The following is a 16,088-nucleotide window of genomic DNA, read 5'->3' as shown; positions in this document are numbered from 1 at the left end:
CCAACGCAGCCAAAAATAAATAAGTAAAATAAATAAATAAATAAAATAAATTTATTAAAAAGAGATGTTTGTACATGTTAAAAAAAAAAATAAGTAGAGGATAGAGTCCAACGTTAAAATACTTACAACGCCAAGAAAGAAGAGCCAAATGGAGTCACCCAGGGGAAATCAGGGAAGGTGAAAATGCACAAATACCACTGCAAAGAAAAAGGGGGGGCAAATAAAGTTTTCTGTGGGCCTGCAATGGGCAACTGGTTCTGGCAATTAGGAAACCAAGGCTACCTCGAGAAAAGCAGTTTAGCAGGCCAGGAGGATTGGAAGCAAGAAGGCAGGGACGAGATGAGTTACAAGGTGGCTGCAGATCACAGAACAGAAAGCTCAGCACGAGACACCTTCGCTCCAAACCTTCCCCCGGCTGGACAGCAACATGCTCTTCTGTACTGGACTTGGATGGCCTCCGGCTTTCCGTACGCTCGACCTCAGAGAGTTTGGTTGTCAAGCTTTCCGACCTAGGTCCTTTCTCTCCTGAGGCTCACCCAGCCTTGGCTACCTTCCAGCCACACCCTTCTCCCCCGTCCCCTTCCTCTTAGCTGTCTATGTAGGAAACTTCTACCCGGACATTCATAAGCACCTCACATTCAATACATCTCAAAGACAACTTTTTACTTCCCCACCCAAATCTAATCTACCACTTGTATTTTTTTTTTAACTCCGCCTAAGGGTACCACCACCTACCTAGTAGCTAAGTACAAACCTGAGATGATCCTGGACAACTTTTTCTCTTCAACAATCTCCTTGCCACTCTCCAAGTCCCAACTGTACCTCCTCAGGTTTCATCCTCTCCTTCCACGTGAACTGCGGCCTTGATCCCACAGACACACCTGCCGTAAACCCTGTCAGCCTCCTGCCTCCAGGCCCGCTCTCCCCTTGCCCCGTAGACTCTGACGCCAGCGAGGCCAGGTGCGCTCAACTGCAAACTTCATCGCCTTCTTTCATCTGCAGCATTCTCACCTTGGCTTACAAGGCCCACAAGAAACCAGCCCTGTTAACACCTGCAGCTCCATAGCCAGCAGCTGGCACCTTGGCCCAGACAGGCCAGCGGGCACACTCATACATCCAGACACACACGGACACACACTAGGCCATGCTGCAAAAACAAATGAACTCAAGAGCTCAGGGGCCACAACTCCAAAGTTCCATTTCTCTCTCGCGATCACTCTGTTCCACCAGGCTTCTTCATCAGCCCCAGCCTGGGACACGCTAATTCATGGAGGAGGGAAGAGCAGTAACAGAAGCGTGCATCTGGGACCTAAAGCTGCTGCTCAGAGTGGCGTGTCACTGGCCAAAGCAAGCCACGTGGTCAAGCCTGGTGCCAAGAAGGCAAAGCCCTACGATCCTCTTTCAGGGAGGAGCAGAAAGTACTGAGGAACAAGCCAGCCTGCAGGTCACCAACGCACCTGCATGTTCACGGGCGCAAAAAGAGATTCAACCAGATTGAATACTTTTAAATAAGTTTTCCACCTTTTCTACAAATTCCTCAGGACTCAGAGTAAACATTTCCTAAAATGAACTCAGTGAAGCTTTGCTGACCTGCCCTCTAGGGGAGGTGCAGTGCCCACGTGCTCCCCTGGTCCCCACGTGCTCCCCGGCCCCCAGGTGCTCCCCCGGTCTCCACACCTGTTTACTGTACCCACCCACGTGCTCCCCGGGCCTCCACAGCTATTTACTGTGCCCACCCACGTGCTCCCCTGGCCCCTACGTGCTCCCCCGGCCTCCACACCTGTTTACTGTGCCCACCCACGTGCTCCCCCGGCCCCCACGTGCTCCCCTGACTCCTCCAAACCAGCACACAGATGTCTCCCTTGATCACCGCCGCCCCACAGGTATCAGATGAACACATATTTGCTGCACTAGTAACGCTCTTTGCCAGGAACACCCTCCCCCGATCCACAGGGAAAATTCCCCATCATCTCAAGACCCATGTCAACAGTCTATGAGGAGGCCCCTGCCCCTCAGCATCCCAGCGGAGCACTCACCACACTACTGCCGTGCCCTTCAGTCTACCTGCCACACTAGGACGGGAGCTACGTGAGAAAAGGATCGGGGTCCACTAAGCTTTGCAGGCTCAGCACTTACGCAGCGACTGGCACGCAGTAGGTGACCACTGAGTGAGCGCCCATGGACATGCGGCGGCAGAGAGGGTCACGGGAACCGCGTGGGAGGGCCAGGGCTCTACCTCAGGCCCAGGCGCTGTCGGCACTGCGGGCCACAGCTTAAGTTTTCTTCTTAGGGCACAATGGGGCCATTATTCCGAGTCTTGTTTCCCTTCCCTCCCTCAGATAGAGCAGTTCAGCTTTCTCTCGTGTAGGCCCAGGCCCTATAAACAAAGCCTAAAACATGGAGGCACTCAATAAATATTAGTCTGAATGAATGAACACTGCACTAGCCTATGACAAACCCAAGAGAAGTGTTTAAATGCCATAGTTTTAACAGGGCTAAGCCACTAGAAAAAGAAACAAAAACAGATATGCCACAGAAGCAATTTCTCACAGCACTCAGGCCCTGAAGTAAGTGCATAACCATTTCCAAAATCTTTGCTCACACGTTCATAGAAGCAAACAAGAATTATCACTGTACGTAACATAAAGTCTGTAATGTTTTCCAAGAATCGAGCTGTTGACACCAATCCCATGCGTTTGTAACTACACTAAAGATAAAATGTCTACAAGCGTCATTACCCCAATAAAATGGAAACATTCCTGAAGCACCGGAAACGTGTTCAGAAGCTGTGCAAACCACAGACAAGTAATATGTAATAGTTTAGGCGCCACTCAGTTAAAAAAAATTAATGATAACTTTAAAGTCAAATTACATTTTATGCTAGAATATGAACCACAGCATCTAAAGGCAAATGCAACATCAAACTGATACAAGTAAGGAAAATATGATGGGTGACAACGTGAAGTTACATGCATCTAATCACCCTGTAACGCTAGTGTAGCGAGTACACTTAGTCTGCTGTCATCACAAATTGGGTATGCTAACGCGTGGTTCCCATAATCAAATACTCAGCCCTTGGCTCATAAAAGAAAAGTACACTTAACTTCCCACCGAGAAACTTCCTCCACGCTTTACCATTTCTTTCAAGAAGAGAAAACGTAGGCTCATGACAGAGAAGTGAGTATGATCTCGAAGGTCCACTATACTGTTCTCCAAAACCGCCGTTTTTGCCTGTAATTCTCCCTTCCAGTTTGGGAAAGGCAAATATTTACTCAGTAGACCTTAGTTAGAATCGTCAGTAACCAACAAGGAATTAGCTCTGGAAGACTCTGTTGAAACTCCAATGTCACCTGGGGGGAAATTGCTAGGTAACATGTAAACAACACTTCATGAAGTTAAATTAACTGAGCCCAGCAGTTTTGCTTGTCATTTCATTTGAGGCACAGACCAGGAAAGGGCCAGGGCCACAGCCAGATCCAGAGTAAAGTCTGGAAGAAAGGCAGTGAAGGAGGCCATCAAGAGGAAAGGGGACGAAGTACTCCGGGGTGGGCAGACGGCTGGACTCCAATCACCGCCCTGCTGCCAGAAGAGCGCCCCGAACCTCAGGGAGGCAGGGCCTACCTCTCCTTCCCTCGGGCACAGGAAGGCTATCAGCGAGGCTACCAAATTCTTGGCTACTGTGCAAGATACAAGGTATCCAACAGTCTGCGTACAGTTAGAAAATAAAATACGGCTGCACCACGTTGACTACAAAACACAGAATCACCTGCCTCCAAGATAAACGATATAATAGGGCTTTAAAAAGTCAAGATGAAAATCCATACACTCATGTATACGTAAGATACGCATACGCATGCACATAAGGTCTCACTGTGTCATGCCTGTGGTTCTTCCTTAAAATTAAGCTCTAAATTGTTCCGTTTCTAAACTGCAGTGATCTTAACTCTCCAAGTTCTCATCGTGGTTACAGGAAGGCTCTAGAGCCAGACTACCCGGGTTCCGATCACTGCTCCCAGCTTTACCAGTTCTATGCCCTTGAGCAAGTTATTTGACCTCCCTGTGCCTTGGTTTCTTCAACCAAAATGAGACTCTAGCAAAAGTACCCACCTCACAGGACTGCTGTAAAAACTAAGAGGGAATACATGCAAAGCATTTACACTAACGCCATGCGTACAGACACTATACAGTCACGGAATGTTAAGTATTATAACTGTTATCAGAATAACCTACGAAGCTTTTAAAAACTGGATTCCTGACAGACCTGGCTGATTAGATAATCTAAATAACATGATGAATAACATAACATGATTCAGTACTGTTTAAAATGCAAATAATTAATAACCAAATGCAACTAAACATACATGTATACTTCAAGTGCTTCCAAATATTCTAAAATAAGCACATAATCTCCATAACAGAAAAAAAGCAAATGCATTAACTCCTGATGTCTAACAACATTTTCAAGAATACACTTCAAAAGTAAACCATAAAAGAACATCATAAAGGCTTTTTAGTGCTCTTCCAGATTCACTGGCCTTAATTTTACTGTCCCTGATATTCCCAAAATAACAATTTCATGAAGGTAATAAAAAATTATTTTTAAAACCCGAAATCAAGCTTGGCACAAAAACACCTTAACTGTACTATGAACTCAACAAGGTCACCTTTGCCAAACTAGAATTAAAAACACATTTCAAAATATTCGAGGTCCTAAATATGAAATGTGGTGAAAACACTGTCCCTGGCGCTCTGGGTAGGCTCCTCCTCTGAAGAAGCAGAGCTCAGCTGATCTACAAAGGAATCATTCACAAATTCACTTATTCAGCAATTCAGATTTCTTATCTGTATTTTATTACTCTGGTAAATTAAAACAAGATGTCTATTAATAAACATGTCTCACTAAGTGGTTAAAAACAGTGCACCATCAAAATAATTTAGTAATGCTATCAGTAGAAAGGAAATGGTCACCAAAGTTTCAAAATGAACTTACACCTAGCCATGAATGAAGAACACAACATATCTGCTGCAAAAAAAGCTGCCACTGAGTAGCTACATTAATCTTAAGTGTTGCTAATCTTTAACACAAATTCAGTATTCTAATATTTTGTTTTTACCATATGCATTTTAAAAAGTAATATGTTCACCTATTATTTATAAGCATTACAATTCCATATCGTGCATGGCGAGTTTTAAAATATAAATACTACCTGTGTTGTCTGTCTCTCTCTCGGGAGATATATTAAAGCTAAGGGAAAATACAAACTGTTTGTTGGTTAAAAACAGTAGGAAAAAAACATCTTTATGGGATTCCCTGGTGGCGCAGTGGTTAAGAATCCACCTGCCAATGCAGGGGACATGGGTTCGAGCCCTGGTGCGGGAAGATCCCACGTGCCGTGGAGCAACTAAGCCCGTGAGCCACAACTACTGAGCCTGCGCTCTAGAGCCCGCGAGCCGCAACTACTGAGCCTGCGAGCCACAACTACTGAGCCCGCGCACCTAGAGCCCGTGCTGTGCAACAAATGAAGCCACTGCAATGAGAAGCCCTGCACGGCAACGAAGAGTAGCCCCCGCTCGCCACAAGCAGAGAAAGCCCGCGTGCAGCAACGAAGACCCGACGCAGCCAAATATAAATAGATAAAATAAAATTTAAAAACAACAACAAAAAAAACATCCTTACACAGTCAGTGGTTGGCATAATGCAGAGCTGATGTTTGGGAAGGAGAGACTGGAAAGGGCAGACAAGCACCTGAAGACATGAGCCCACGTCAACGACACACCCACCAACCACGCTACCTGCCACTGTTCCGGCCCAGGAGGGAGTGGCCCAGGTCACAGCCTGAGTGAATCAGAGTAATAAAACTTCACAGTCACTGCTTTAGCTGGGTTATGGCCAGTACCCTTCAACAGCAAAAATGTAAAAATGCTTGCATCTTATTACTGATAACTAAGAATTAAAATAGGTATTTATAAACAAAAATTAAGCAAATATATATGTCAAATAAATTAATATATGTTAAAATATACCTTTCTATCATAATGAGTCTTATGTTCACACTTTAAATGTTACATGTTAATTTTATAGCCCTAGTTGGAAAATACCATGAATACAGACTTTAATATCCACCTGAGAATATATTTTAAAAATCAGCCCAAACCAAAACTCTTAAAACCAATCACTAAGTATTCTAGGTAGCAGCTCACAAACTGTAATCCAGGAATCCCTGGGGTCCCCCCTCAGACCCTCTCAGGTCAACTGGGAGGTCAAAACTCTTTTCCTACGAATACTCAGGCAGTATCAGCCTCTCTCACCACGTTGGCATTTAAACTGACGGTACAAAGTAATGACAGGTAAATCTGACAGCACGTTACCACAAATCGAGGCAGCAGCAGCAAACTGGACTAATGGCGCACGTATTTCTCACTGCTATTCATTCACACCTATAAAAAGGCCAGTTTCACTTGGGCTCTTGAGTATATCTGTTCAATATTCTATTTGCCAAAATACGAAGTGCACATAGAGAAGTTCCATTTATCACAGTCCGACGGCTCTCTCAAGAAAAAGCGCGTGTGCGACCGCGCAAACGTTGCGCGCTGAGCGAGCCGCTTTTTTCACGGAACACCACTCCCACCTGGAAGAGCTGCTGACAAACTACAGTTATTCGGGTGTGGATGTGGGGCCTTTCCTCAGGAACAAACGAAGCGAGAGCCCCTTCCTTCAAGTGCTGCTGTGGCAGGGCTGCCGGCAATAGAATCTGAGCTTTGACAGAACACTAGGCGTTTTGAAAATGTGTCTCCACCACTGAGCTTGAGAGCTTCCCAGTACTTAAGAGTTTTCTAGTCAGTGATGATATTAACAATGGGATCGTTTTATATTGTTTAAAGAAATCTACCAACATGTGGAAAACCCACACAGCTCAGTGAACCAGTATTTTCCAAACGGTCAATGCATGCCGGCGCAAAACCACGCATGCGTACAAGACCCACTCCAAGTGCAAAGCAGACAAATGGATCTTAATGTAACAGAATAGGAAAAATACTTAAAGCAATCTTCCAAAGGAGAACTGTGTACCAGAAGTGAAAATACTTAGGTTCAAACCAGAAATCTTCATATAACTGATTCTTACTTTTATTACCAATGTCTCTTAAAAATAATCCCCCCAATAATCCCCCCAAGTACTTGCCAACACAAAAATTCATTGAAGTGAAAAATCTAATGTAACGTAAACTAAGAGCCCATTAAGGAGCTCATGTAAAATCGCGGTTTATCGTAAACTCACGGCAAACCACGGTAGACTTCACGAGCATTTCTCTACAAGTCTGGAGCACTCAGAAATGTATTCAGATAATATCAATACCTACCTAAAAATAATGTATTTGAAAGACACCTTCCCAAGGCACACATTTTATACCAAGTATGAATACAGGAAGAGTCACGCATGTTAAGAATACCCTGGTTTTTAAACATCTGACCGTGTCCAACGGTGACTGTATTGCTGCTCACGTTTCATTTTCTCTACTCAACATATGGAACTAGACCAGATTCAAAGCAAGAGGGGAGAAAACTGGCAACCTCCAGCCTCAGTACCAAAAGCTGGTAACAGCAGCACAAAAAGAAATTATAAGATAGAAATTCTGTTAGTTCTCCTGCAAAAATCAGGAAATAGAAAGTATAATAAGTAAGTCACCATGGAAAGTACCACTATTAGCAAACAAGGGTAAAGAGAAGGTACATTGTTGGGGCTTCCCTGGTGGCGCAGCGGTTGACAGTCCGCCTGCCGATGCAGGGGACACGGGTTCGTGCCCCGGTCCGGGAGGATCCCACATGCCACAGAGCGGCTGGGCCCGTGAGCCATGGCCGCTGAGCCTGCGCGTCCGGAGCCTGTGCTCCGCGGCGGGAGAGGCCACGACAGTGAGAGGCCCGTGTACCGCAAAAAAAAAAAAAAAAAAAAGAGAGAGAGAGGGTACATTCTTTAAAGGAACAAATGGTTTAAATTTGCCAAAACCAAAGTCTGATTTTCCTTTAACAGAACATGTGTGAAATCAAGCAACAGAGAACTGTAAGCTATGATTCAGAATAAAACACACCAGCTAGACTGCTCTTAACCAATAAAATACCCAAACAATAGTAACGAATGAGCATTTTTTTCTTGGGTCCTATTTTTGGGGGTCAAACTCTCTTCTACTCTGAATAACAGTGAAACTCTCAGGGGGAGTTTTAGGAAGCTAGGCGAGACTTCTCCTTTGGAAGCACCTGTCCCACTGTTTGTACTGCCCGACAGTAGCAGAACCAGATTCAACAGTGACATGTCCTCCTCCAGTTTACTCCGTCCAACCGAAATGGAAAATGGCTTTCTTTAAAAACACAAAGAAGTGAATGATCCTGTCCAGCGTGCCGAGATCAAATGGGCACGAACAGCACTAGTAAAGTCAGGGAATGGAAAAAACAAACAATTTAAGCAAGTTCATCTTGTTCACGCCGAAGAGTGAACCTCCCTCACGCCTGTCATCCTGGTGTGATCAGTCGTCACAGCAGTGCTCCACAGGTCAACCCAACTATGACGCAGTGACCGCCCTGAGAAAGCAAAGCATGCTGTGTGTATCCAACCTAAAAACACGACGACGCAAACAACAGCGACAGAAGTTCACACCTTACTTTCTGTAAGTGACACAACTGACTTCTTCCTTAACATTAAACTTCTTTTGAGTGAAAACACAGAAATTTTGGCTATTTTCCAGTCATCGTAAACTATTCAATCTCGGTTCCTGTAAATAATTTCATTCATGACACACAATGGTAAAACTGCCAGTATAAACTCCAGATCATCCTTATTGTCTGGGGTCCACTGATACTGGGAAAATACTTTCCCGGCTTCCACGTGAACTCCTGATACTTCTCTGTGTACTTAAACTTTATAAAGCACGTTCACTTTCTGAATTACATGTATTATGGTTCTGGTCAATCACCTATGCCAAAATGATAAGTGAGCTTTTATATTTTTATTGTTGTAGAACAAAATCTCAACCAGATGACTTGAGACAGACAAGCCAATACCCCCCCACCAGCCCTCAGCCTGCTTTATTTAGACCCCATCCATGACCCCAAATATAAGGAAAAGCTCCAGCTCATGCACAGCTCCTGCATAAAGATGGTCCACCTTGACAGCACGCCCACACCTACCGTCACCTCATACCTGTGGGGCCCTGACTGGGAGCCACCAATGGATTCCCAGGGCCTGCCAGCCTGTCAGTGTCAGCCAACGCCTGGGACACGCCCAGACCTAGTAAGTGGGGTCTGTGGGATCTGGCTCACTGCTTAGTATCTAACTTACAAACGTAAGTATAGGTCACCGTCCTAGGCATCGTCAAGGTGAACGAGCGTATCCAAAATACAGTCAGCCAGGAAGCTAATAGCAACAGCAAAATTCTGAACCAAAATCAACAGACTCTACCTAACCTGAAAATAATGTTCAATTAAGAGGTCAGTTTAATTTCCATAAATATTATTCATATATACATTTTATGTATAATAAAGGAAAGCAAGCTAATATCAAAATAACTGCTATATTATTTATTAGCATTTTCTGATATTACACCCAAGTTCAAGTCTGGTAAAACTGTTTATAAACAAATTAATCTACGCCACCAGAATAATGACCAACCACTAATAATAATGCTTTATACACTACAACTGCTCAATTAAATCCTTAATGACATAACCCTAAACCTTGTTCTCTTAAACACCCCACCAACTTGGTACCATATCCTGATCTTCTGCAAATCAAATTTTTTCATGAATATGAAAGAACCACTTTTGCTATTCTACTATTAACCACAATCAAAAATTGATAGTTTTAGAAAAGCCTACACTTACAACACTTACATTCCATGAAGTCTATAAATTGCACAAAGTAAAATTATTTTTCATTGTCAGGAGCACAGCAAAGTGAAGCTAGTCAAGATGCCGCTTCAGTTACAAGGTAAGGAAACAAAGTGACACAGAGCCTAGATCTCATACCCACAAGCACACACCCACAAACATAAACTGCGACCAATTATTACAGGAAAAAAAAGGAAAGTTTTTTTTTTTGCGGTACGCAGGCCTCTCACTGCTGTGGCCTCTCCCGTTGCGGAGCTCAGGCTCCAGACGCGCAGGCTCAGCGGCCATGACTCACGGGCCCAGCCGCTCCGCGGCATGTGGGATCTTCCCGGACCGGGGCACGAACCCGTGTCCCCTGCATCCCCTGCATCGGCAGGTGAACTCTCAACCACTGCGCCACCAGGGAAGCCCTAAAGATTTTTTTAAAAGGAGCAGAGATACCTATAAATACTAAAAACACATCACTGGCAACTGCCTATCTCGTTATACATTACTCACCAGAAATACAGACCTTCTAACGTACCAACGTTTAATAATACAACTGTTGTTTTCAAACTAGTTTCAAATATAGTTAAGTTGTATGATAAAGCATAGTTACAACCTAAGCATTAGTCTGAAATAGAGATTTAGCTCTAAATTATGCAATTACTACTACTTCATCTGAAGACTGCCTACTCCACCTCCGCTGACAAACTTCAAGTTATTTTTTACACACACCTCTGGGTAACATGAATCACCACATTACTTCTCAAGATTAATCAGAATATTAAACTAGAACATATTTACCTTTAATAAAGAATATATGGGTATCCACACAAATTCTAGGTTACTTTTTTTCCCATCAATGCAAAATAAAGGCAATGAATTCAATAAGTAATAAAACAAATGACTTTAAGAAATGTCTCATGAAGTGGTCAACTACCTAGCATGGTTTTTGCATTTAGGTGTAAACTTTATGCAAAAGAATAAGACTTGAAAAGATAAATCTTTAAGATCCTAAAAGACAATTTCACTAAGTTTTAAAAAAGCATGTATCTTATTTTGTCAAGAATAAAGGTACACACGAAGGAAGCCATATTCAGTATTCTTTCCACAAAATATTTACTGAGCACCTACCATGTGACAGCCATAAAACTGTTTAAAACAATAAAACTCTAAGCTCCTGCCTTCATGCAATCAGAGAGGGATTCAGACAAACCAACGGCTATAATAACAAAATTGGGATAAGTTAAACAACAGAACACCAAAAAACAACACGGAGACCTTTGGGTAACTAGAGAAGCCCTCTTCTGAGGAGGTAATGAGATTAGGAACAAGAACTCTGCCATAATAAATAATCAGAAATCCCTAAAGGAAATAAAGACTTAACATCAAAAATAAGAAAAGGACAGACAGGACTAAAAAGCTCTCAGAAGCATTTATTATGAGTTATAGTTTCCCATAGTAATCAAGATATTAATTCAGCTTAATATCAATCTCCCGGTGAGAAAACATCAACTTTAAGTTTAGATCATCAACTCTCATTTTAAATTCCAAAAGGACCTGGGATCCAGAGTGAGGAAGCGGTTGAAAAATACACAATGATAAAATATAACTTGCTTTTTCTTTGGAAGCCCTTTAACACACAAAGGTGAATATGAAGCAAACTTAACCAAGTTTATTTTAAAACATATTCTAATGTTCTTTAAAAGTGAATGTAACGCAAAAAGCCAAGTTTATCATCTTCCTAAACACAGACACCCCAGATCAGTGGTTATCCAAGGCTGCCTGAAACCAATCACAGATGATCTATAGTTATATAATTTGATAACAGATATTGACCACTGTAACCCCCAAAAAAGCAATCAAAAGAAAACAAACCACAACTAAACTCTCATGTATGTACATAAGAAAAGATTATCCAAATATATACATATAAGGCTTAAATCATATTCCTACAAATCAAATTCTGCAGTAAATTTGCTCAACATTTACTGACCATAATAAAGGCCAATATAATGGTTACATTCTTGTAGAAAACTAAGAACAATGACTTGTGATGGACAAATAGAGTAACAATTCATTATTTCTCAGATAGTAAAAAACTGCAGACGACAAAGTTTAGATAAAGCAAATCGAAACTGTTGGCCTTGAAATAGTGATTTAGAGAATTATTAACTTTAGTTTTTACCTACATCATAATGAAAAATACATGCTAAATGCGAAGCTTAACCTTCCAAGACCACGATAAGCTTAATGGTGTGCAAAGGTTCTCCAGAAAACAAAAAGTGTGAGCTAGGTATGAGATAATATAAGAGCTAAGAAAATAACATGCAGGTGTTTTAAAAAACCAACTTATTTCATTATGAAGAGCTTTCTAACATAATCCTGGAGAATCATTTCTAAAAACTGAAATGTTCAGATATACGTGGGGAGGAAAAACTACTAAATGAAATATATAATCATTCCCCAGAAATGTCCTTTAACTTTTGCTTTGCTTCAACACGTGGGCACAGCAACTTTTCACCCACAGAATAACTAGGAAAAGAGTAGCTCTCCAAATGAGAGGTCAGTTTTACTTTACTAACTACTCGTATACCTAAAAAAATAGAGAAAAAGTTTCAATCGAGTGCTTAAAAATAGAATTAATAAAATCAATTAACTAATCTGTTTTTGATTCAGGATTTTTTAAAATGCCAATGCAATTTAAAATCCCAAAGAGTAAACTGAATTACCTATTACTAAACTGAAAAAATATTCCTTTTCACAACCAGACTTGGGAAATCTCTGAAAAATATATATATATAAATAGGTCCATTCAAACAGAAAAAAACAACTACCTACCAAAATAATATTTTACATCCGAATTTTTAAAGCCAGAGATAAGAAAAATGAACTCATTATTCTGAAAGACAACATAATCCTGAAGGCCAAATTACTGCAGTCACCTTTCAAAAGATGTGCTAATAAGCCTATGAACACTTAACTACATATTATCAATTTGCTTACTAGCACCTAACCCATAAAATCATTAGAGAAGATGAGCTGTGAATCAGGAGTAACTCAGTATCGGTGTTCAAATTGGCAACCTGAACCTAATAATTTATATTAGTATTCAACTAAGGAGTAAGATGAATGGCTCTGCCCAGGAAGACAGAAGAAATGGATCTTTCCCACCACAAGCAAAATCAAGACGCTGAAAAGGTGAAGGTCAAGTTTACTCAGAAATATAAACTGGAGTTTAATGATAGGGATTAAATTTCATGAGAATGTTCAAATTTGCCAAACAGTATTGCTGCCCAAAAGCTGGCATTTTAGTAAATAATACTAACTTTGAACTACCTACTACAACAAATCAGAAACAGATGCTATTAAAATAATTTCCTAAGAGGACGTAAATCCTCTGTAAGGTGTATTTCGTGTGGCTAAAGTCTGTGCAACTACAGCCTGAGAAGCAAGCACAGCTCTGAGCGCTAGCTGGGATGAATCGGTTTTCAGGGTCCCTCCCTGACCCTCACCTCCACTCCCATCCCCCACCTCCCCCAGACCGGCGGATGGGGACCAAACCTATTTTTTTTGTTGTTTTTTTAACTGTTGGGAACTCTTTCAGCAGCTTTGCTATAAACAACTACCATTGTCCCAGGCCGAGAGCAAGAGAGATTTCCTCCTTTTCCAGGAGCACGCCCAGGACCAGCCACCACCCCCGCCCCCGCCCAGCCCCTCCCCCAGTCCCTCCCCCTCCCTCGATCTCCCCCCCCCGGTCCGGGCACCCTCCCCCAGCCCAGCCCCCCTCCCCCTCCCTCGATCGTCCCCCACCCCCACCCCCAGCCCAGGTCCTCTGCCCCACCCCCTCCCTCGATCTTCCCCCCGCCCGGTCCGGGCCCCCTCCCCCAGCCCAGGTCTCCTCCCCCCCCTCCCTCCCCTCCCCCTCCCCCTCTCCAGCCTGGGTCACCGCGGACGCGCGCACGGCCGGCGCGGGGAGGGGCGCCCTCCCGTCCACCTGAGCGCAGGCAGCGAATGGGAGGAAACCTTCTTTCCACGGGAGTTCAATTCCGGGCCGCGTTATCAGCAGAGCCGCACAATTGGAACAACTATCCCGATATTTACTTTACGCTCCCGGCCGCCAACCCCCAAGTTCCAAACCCACCGCGGCGGCCGCGGTCACATGCTCGCGCGTACCGGTGACAAAGGTCCGCGGGCCCGGGCCCAGCGCCGCGACCCCGGCTGCGGGCGGGGAGACCCGCGAAAGACGTCCCCGCCACGCCCGCCTCCCCCGCCCCCCGCCGGGGCACAGGTGACCGCGCTCCGCCCGCGCCCGGCGCGGCCACCCCGGGTCCGGGGGCGCGGCCGACGCGGGAGGGGGTCCCGGGGGGCGGAAGGGCGTCGCCGGGGAGGGGGGGACCCCGGCCGGCTGCGTACCTCGGTGGGCTGGCTGATCTCGAACAGGTCCAGCCGGTTGGCGTTCCAGTGCTGGATGATGTCGGCCAGCTTCCGCCGCTCCTCGTCGCGGCCGCCCGCCGACATCCTCCGGCCGCGCTCGCCCGCCCGCCCGGGCCGCCGCGGGGTCGGGGCCGGGTCGGGGTCGGGCGGGGGGCCACGCGCCTAGGTCTGCGGGCCCGGCTCGGGGCTCGGCCCCGCCGGCCGGCGCCCCGCGCTCCCGGCTCCCGGCTCCGCGCGCCCGGTTCCGCGCTCCCGGCTCCGCGGCCGCCTCCGGCCGCCTCAGCGCTCGAGCTCTCGGGCTCCGCGGGCTCCTCAACCGCCTCCACCGGCCCCGCTCCCCGCCGCAGCCGCCTGCCCGCCCCGCGTCAGCCCGCCGGCCGGTGTGTGCCCCGAGCGCCCGCCCGCACGCGCCGCCGCCCCGCCCGCCGTGCGCGCCCCCGCGCCCGCGCGCCCGCGCCCGCACCTCCGGCCTCCGCTAGGTGATGCTGCGCCCGCCTGCGCGCCGCGCCGCCCGCTGGGCGGGGCTGGGTTCCGACGGTCGGTACCGGGTCCGACTGGTGAGCCAGGTTCGGACCGTATCGGGTTCGAGCGGACGGTACCGGGTCAGACGGGCGGGCGGCCGGGTTCGGACGGTACCGGGTTCAGACGGGCGGTACCAGGTCCGACCGGTGGGCGGGGTTCGGATGGGCGGTACTGGTCCGACTAGGGGGCCAGGTTCGGACGGTGGGTTCAGACGGGCGGGCTGGGTTCGTATGGTACCGTGTGGGGACGGGTGGTATCGGATCCAGCTAGTGGGCGGAGTTCGGACGGGCGCTGCCGGGTCAGACGAGCGGGCCAGGTTCGGCTGGGCGCGCTGGGCCGTGGAGGCCGCAGGGCTGGGACTCGCAGAGCCCCTCTGGGCGCTGAGCGCACGGGGCCCCGCAGCGCCCCATGCCCGTGTGGGCTCTGGGGTGACTCGCGTCTGCTGGGCCTTCCTCCCGAGGGGGGGCGCGTCTGTCGTGGCGCTGCGGGTCCCCCCGCCCCGGGGCTGGGCCCCCATGTCGGTGTTGGTCCCACGGTGTCCGGTCGGAGCGGCCTCCTGGCTGCGTGTGGATCAGAAAACACGTCTTCTCGTAGCACCAGGTTGCAGCCTTAGGTGACGGGGTCCCTCGAGGTGCCCCCGGGCGCGGGGAGATGCTGCCTTTCCACAGCGCTGGAGCCTCCGAGTGTCCCGGTGCCTCTGCAGACCTAACATTCATTTCAGCAGCAAGTTTCGTCCATTTTAGGAGTATTTATTTCATTAGGTGTTTTCTCTTTAATTCTCCTCCCCACCGCCGCCCCCCGCCAAAAAAAAAAAAAACAAATTTGGCAGCAGAACACCTGCCTGCAGACATTTATTTCCCCCGTGCAGTGCTGGGCCAGGTGAAGTCAATCTCCTGTGTTATCTGTGATGTGTTGCAACAAAAACCTTCATCTCTGAAATACCACAGCTAAGTGATGAAAACAGTGAGCTACATTTGACAAAGGCTCTTTATTTTTGTCATTGTCTTTTCCAGTGTGAGATGATTTTTCCCTCCACCAGTTGGATTTCTTCTCTTCTGGGAAAGACGAGAATTCTACCATCCCTGCTGGGTTCTGTCTTCAGCTCTCTTTTCTGCGGCACTAGTACAGTTCAGCTTCATAAGGAGGCTTTTCAGCAGAGAAGCCTGCGGGGTTGAACCAGTGCCATGGGGGAATGAATTCTTCAATAGATCTCCAGCCTCCTTTCTCAAAATTAAAATGTGGTGACTTGCGGAAAAGCATATGTATATAA

The 16,088-nt window shown here is 46.3% G+C and overlaps 1 protein-coding gene across 4 annotated transcripts in view; it reads right to left on the bottom strand.

Annotated features, from left to right (window-relative positions):
- Window positions 1-14,658, bottom strand: part of AFDN (afadin, adherens junction formation factor) — a 140,746-nt gene extending 126,088 nt beyond the window's left edge. For all 4 annotated transcript variants that reach the window (XM_082668965.1, XM_082668967.1, XM_082668966.1 and 1 more), the window contains exon 1: window positions 14,276-14,658. In XM_082668965.1, coding sequence (XP_082525091.1) covers window positions 14,276-14,380 — 105 coding nt within the window. In that variant the 5' untranslated portion in view covers window positions 14,381-14,658. The remainder of the gene's footprint in view (window positions 1-14,275) is intronic.
- Between the last annotated feature and the right edge of the window lie 1,430 nt (window positions 14,659-16,088).

Source organism: Grampus griseus (assembly GCF_964374135.1).
Source record: "Grampus griseus genome assembly, chromosome: 13".
Taxonomy (NCBI): domain Eukaryota; kingdom Metazoa; phylum Chordata; class Mammalia; order Artiodactyla; family Delphinidae; genus Grampus; species Grampus griseus.
Note: the sequence above shows the minus strand (reverse complement) of the source record. Positions and strands in the feature narration are given on the sequence as shown.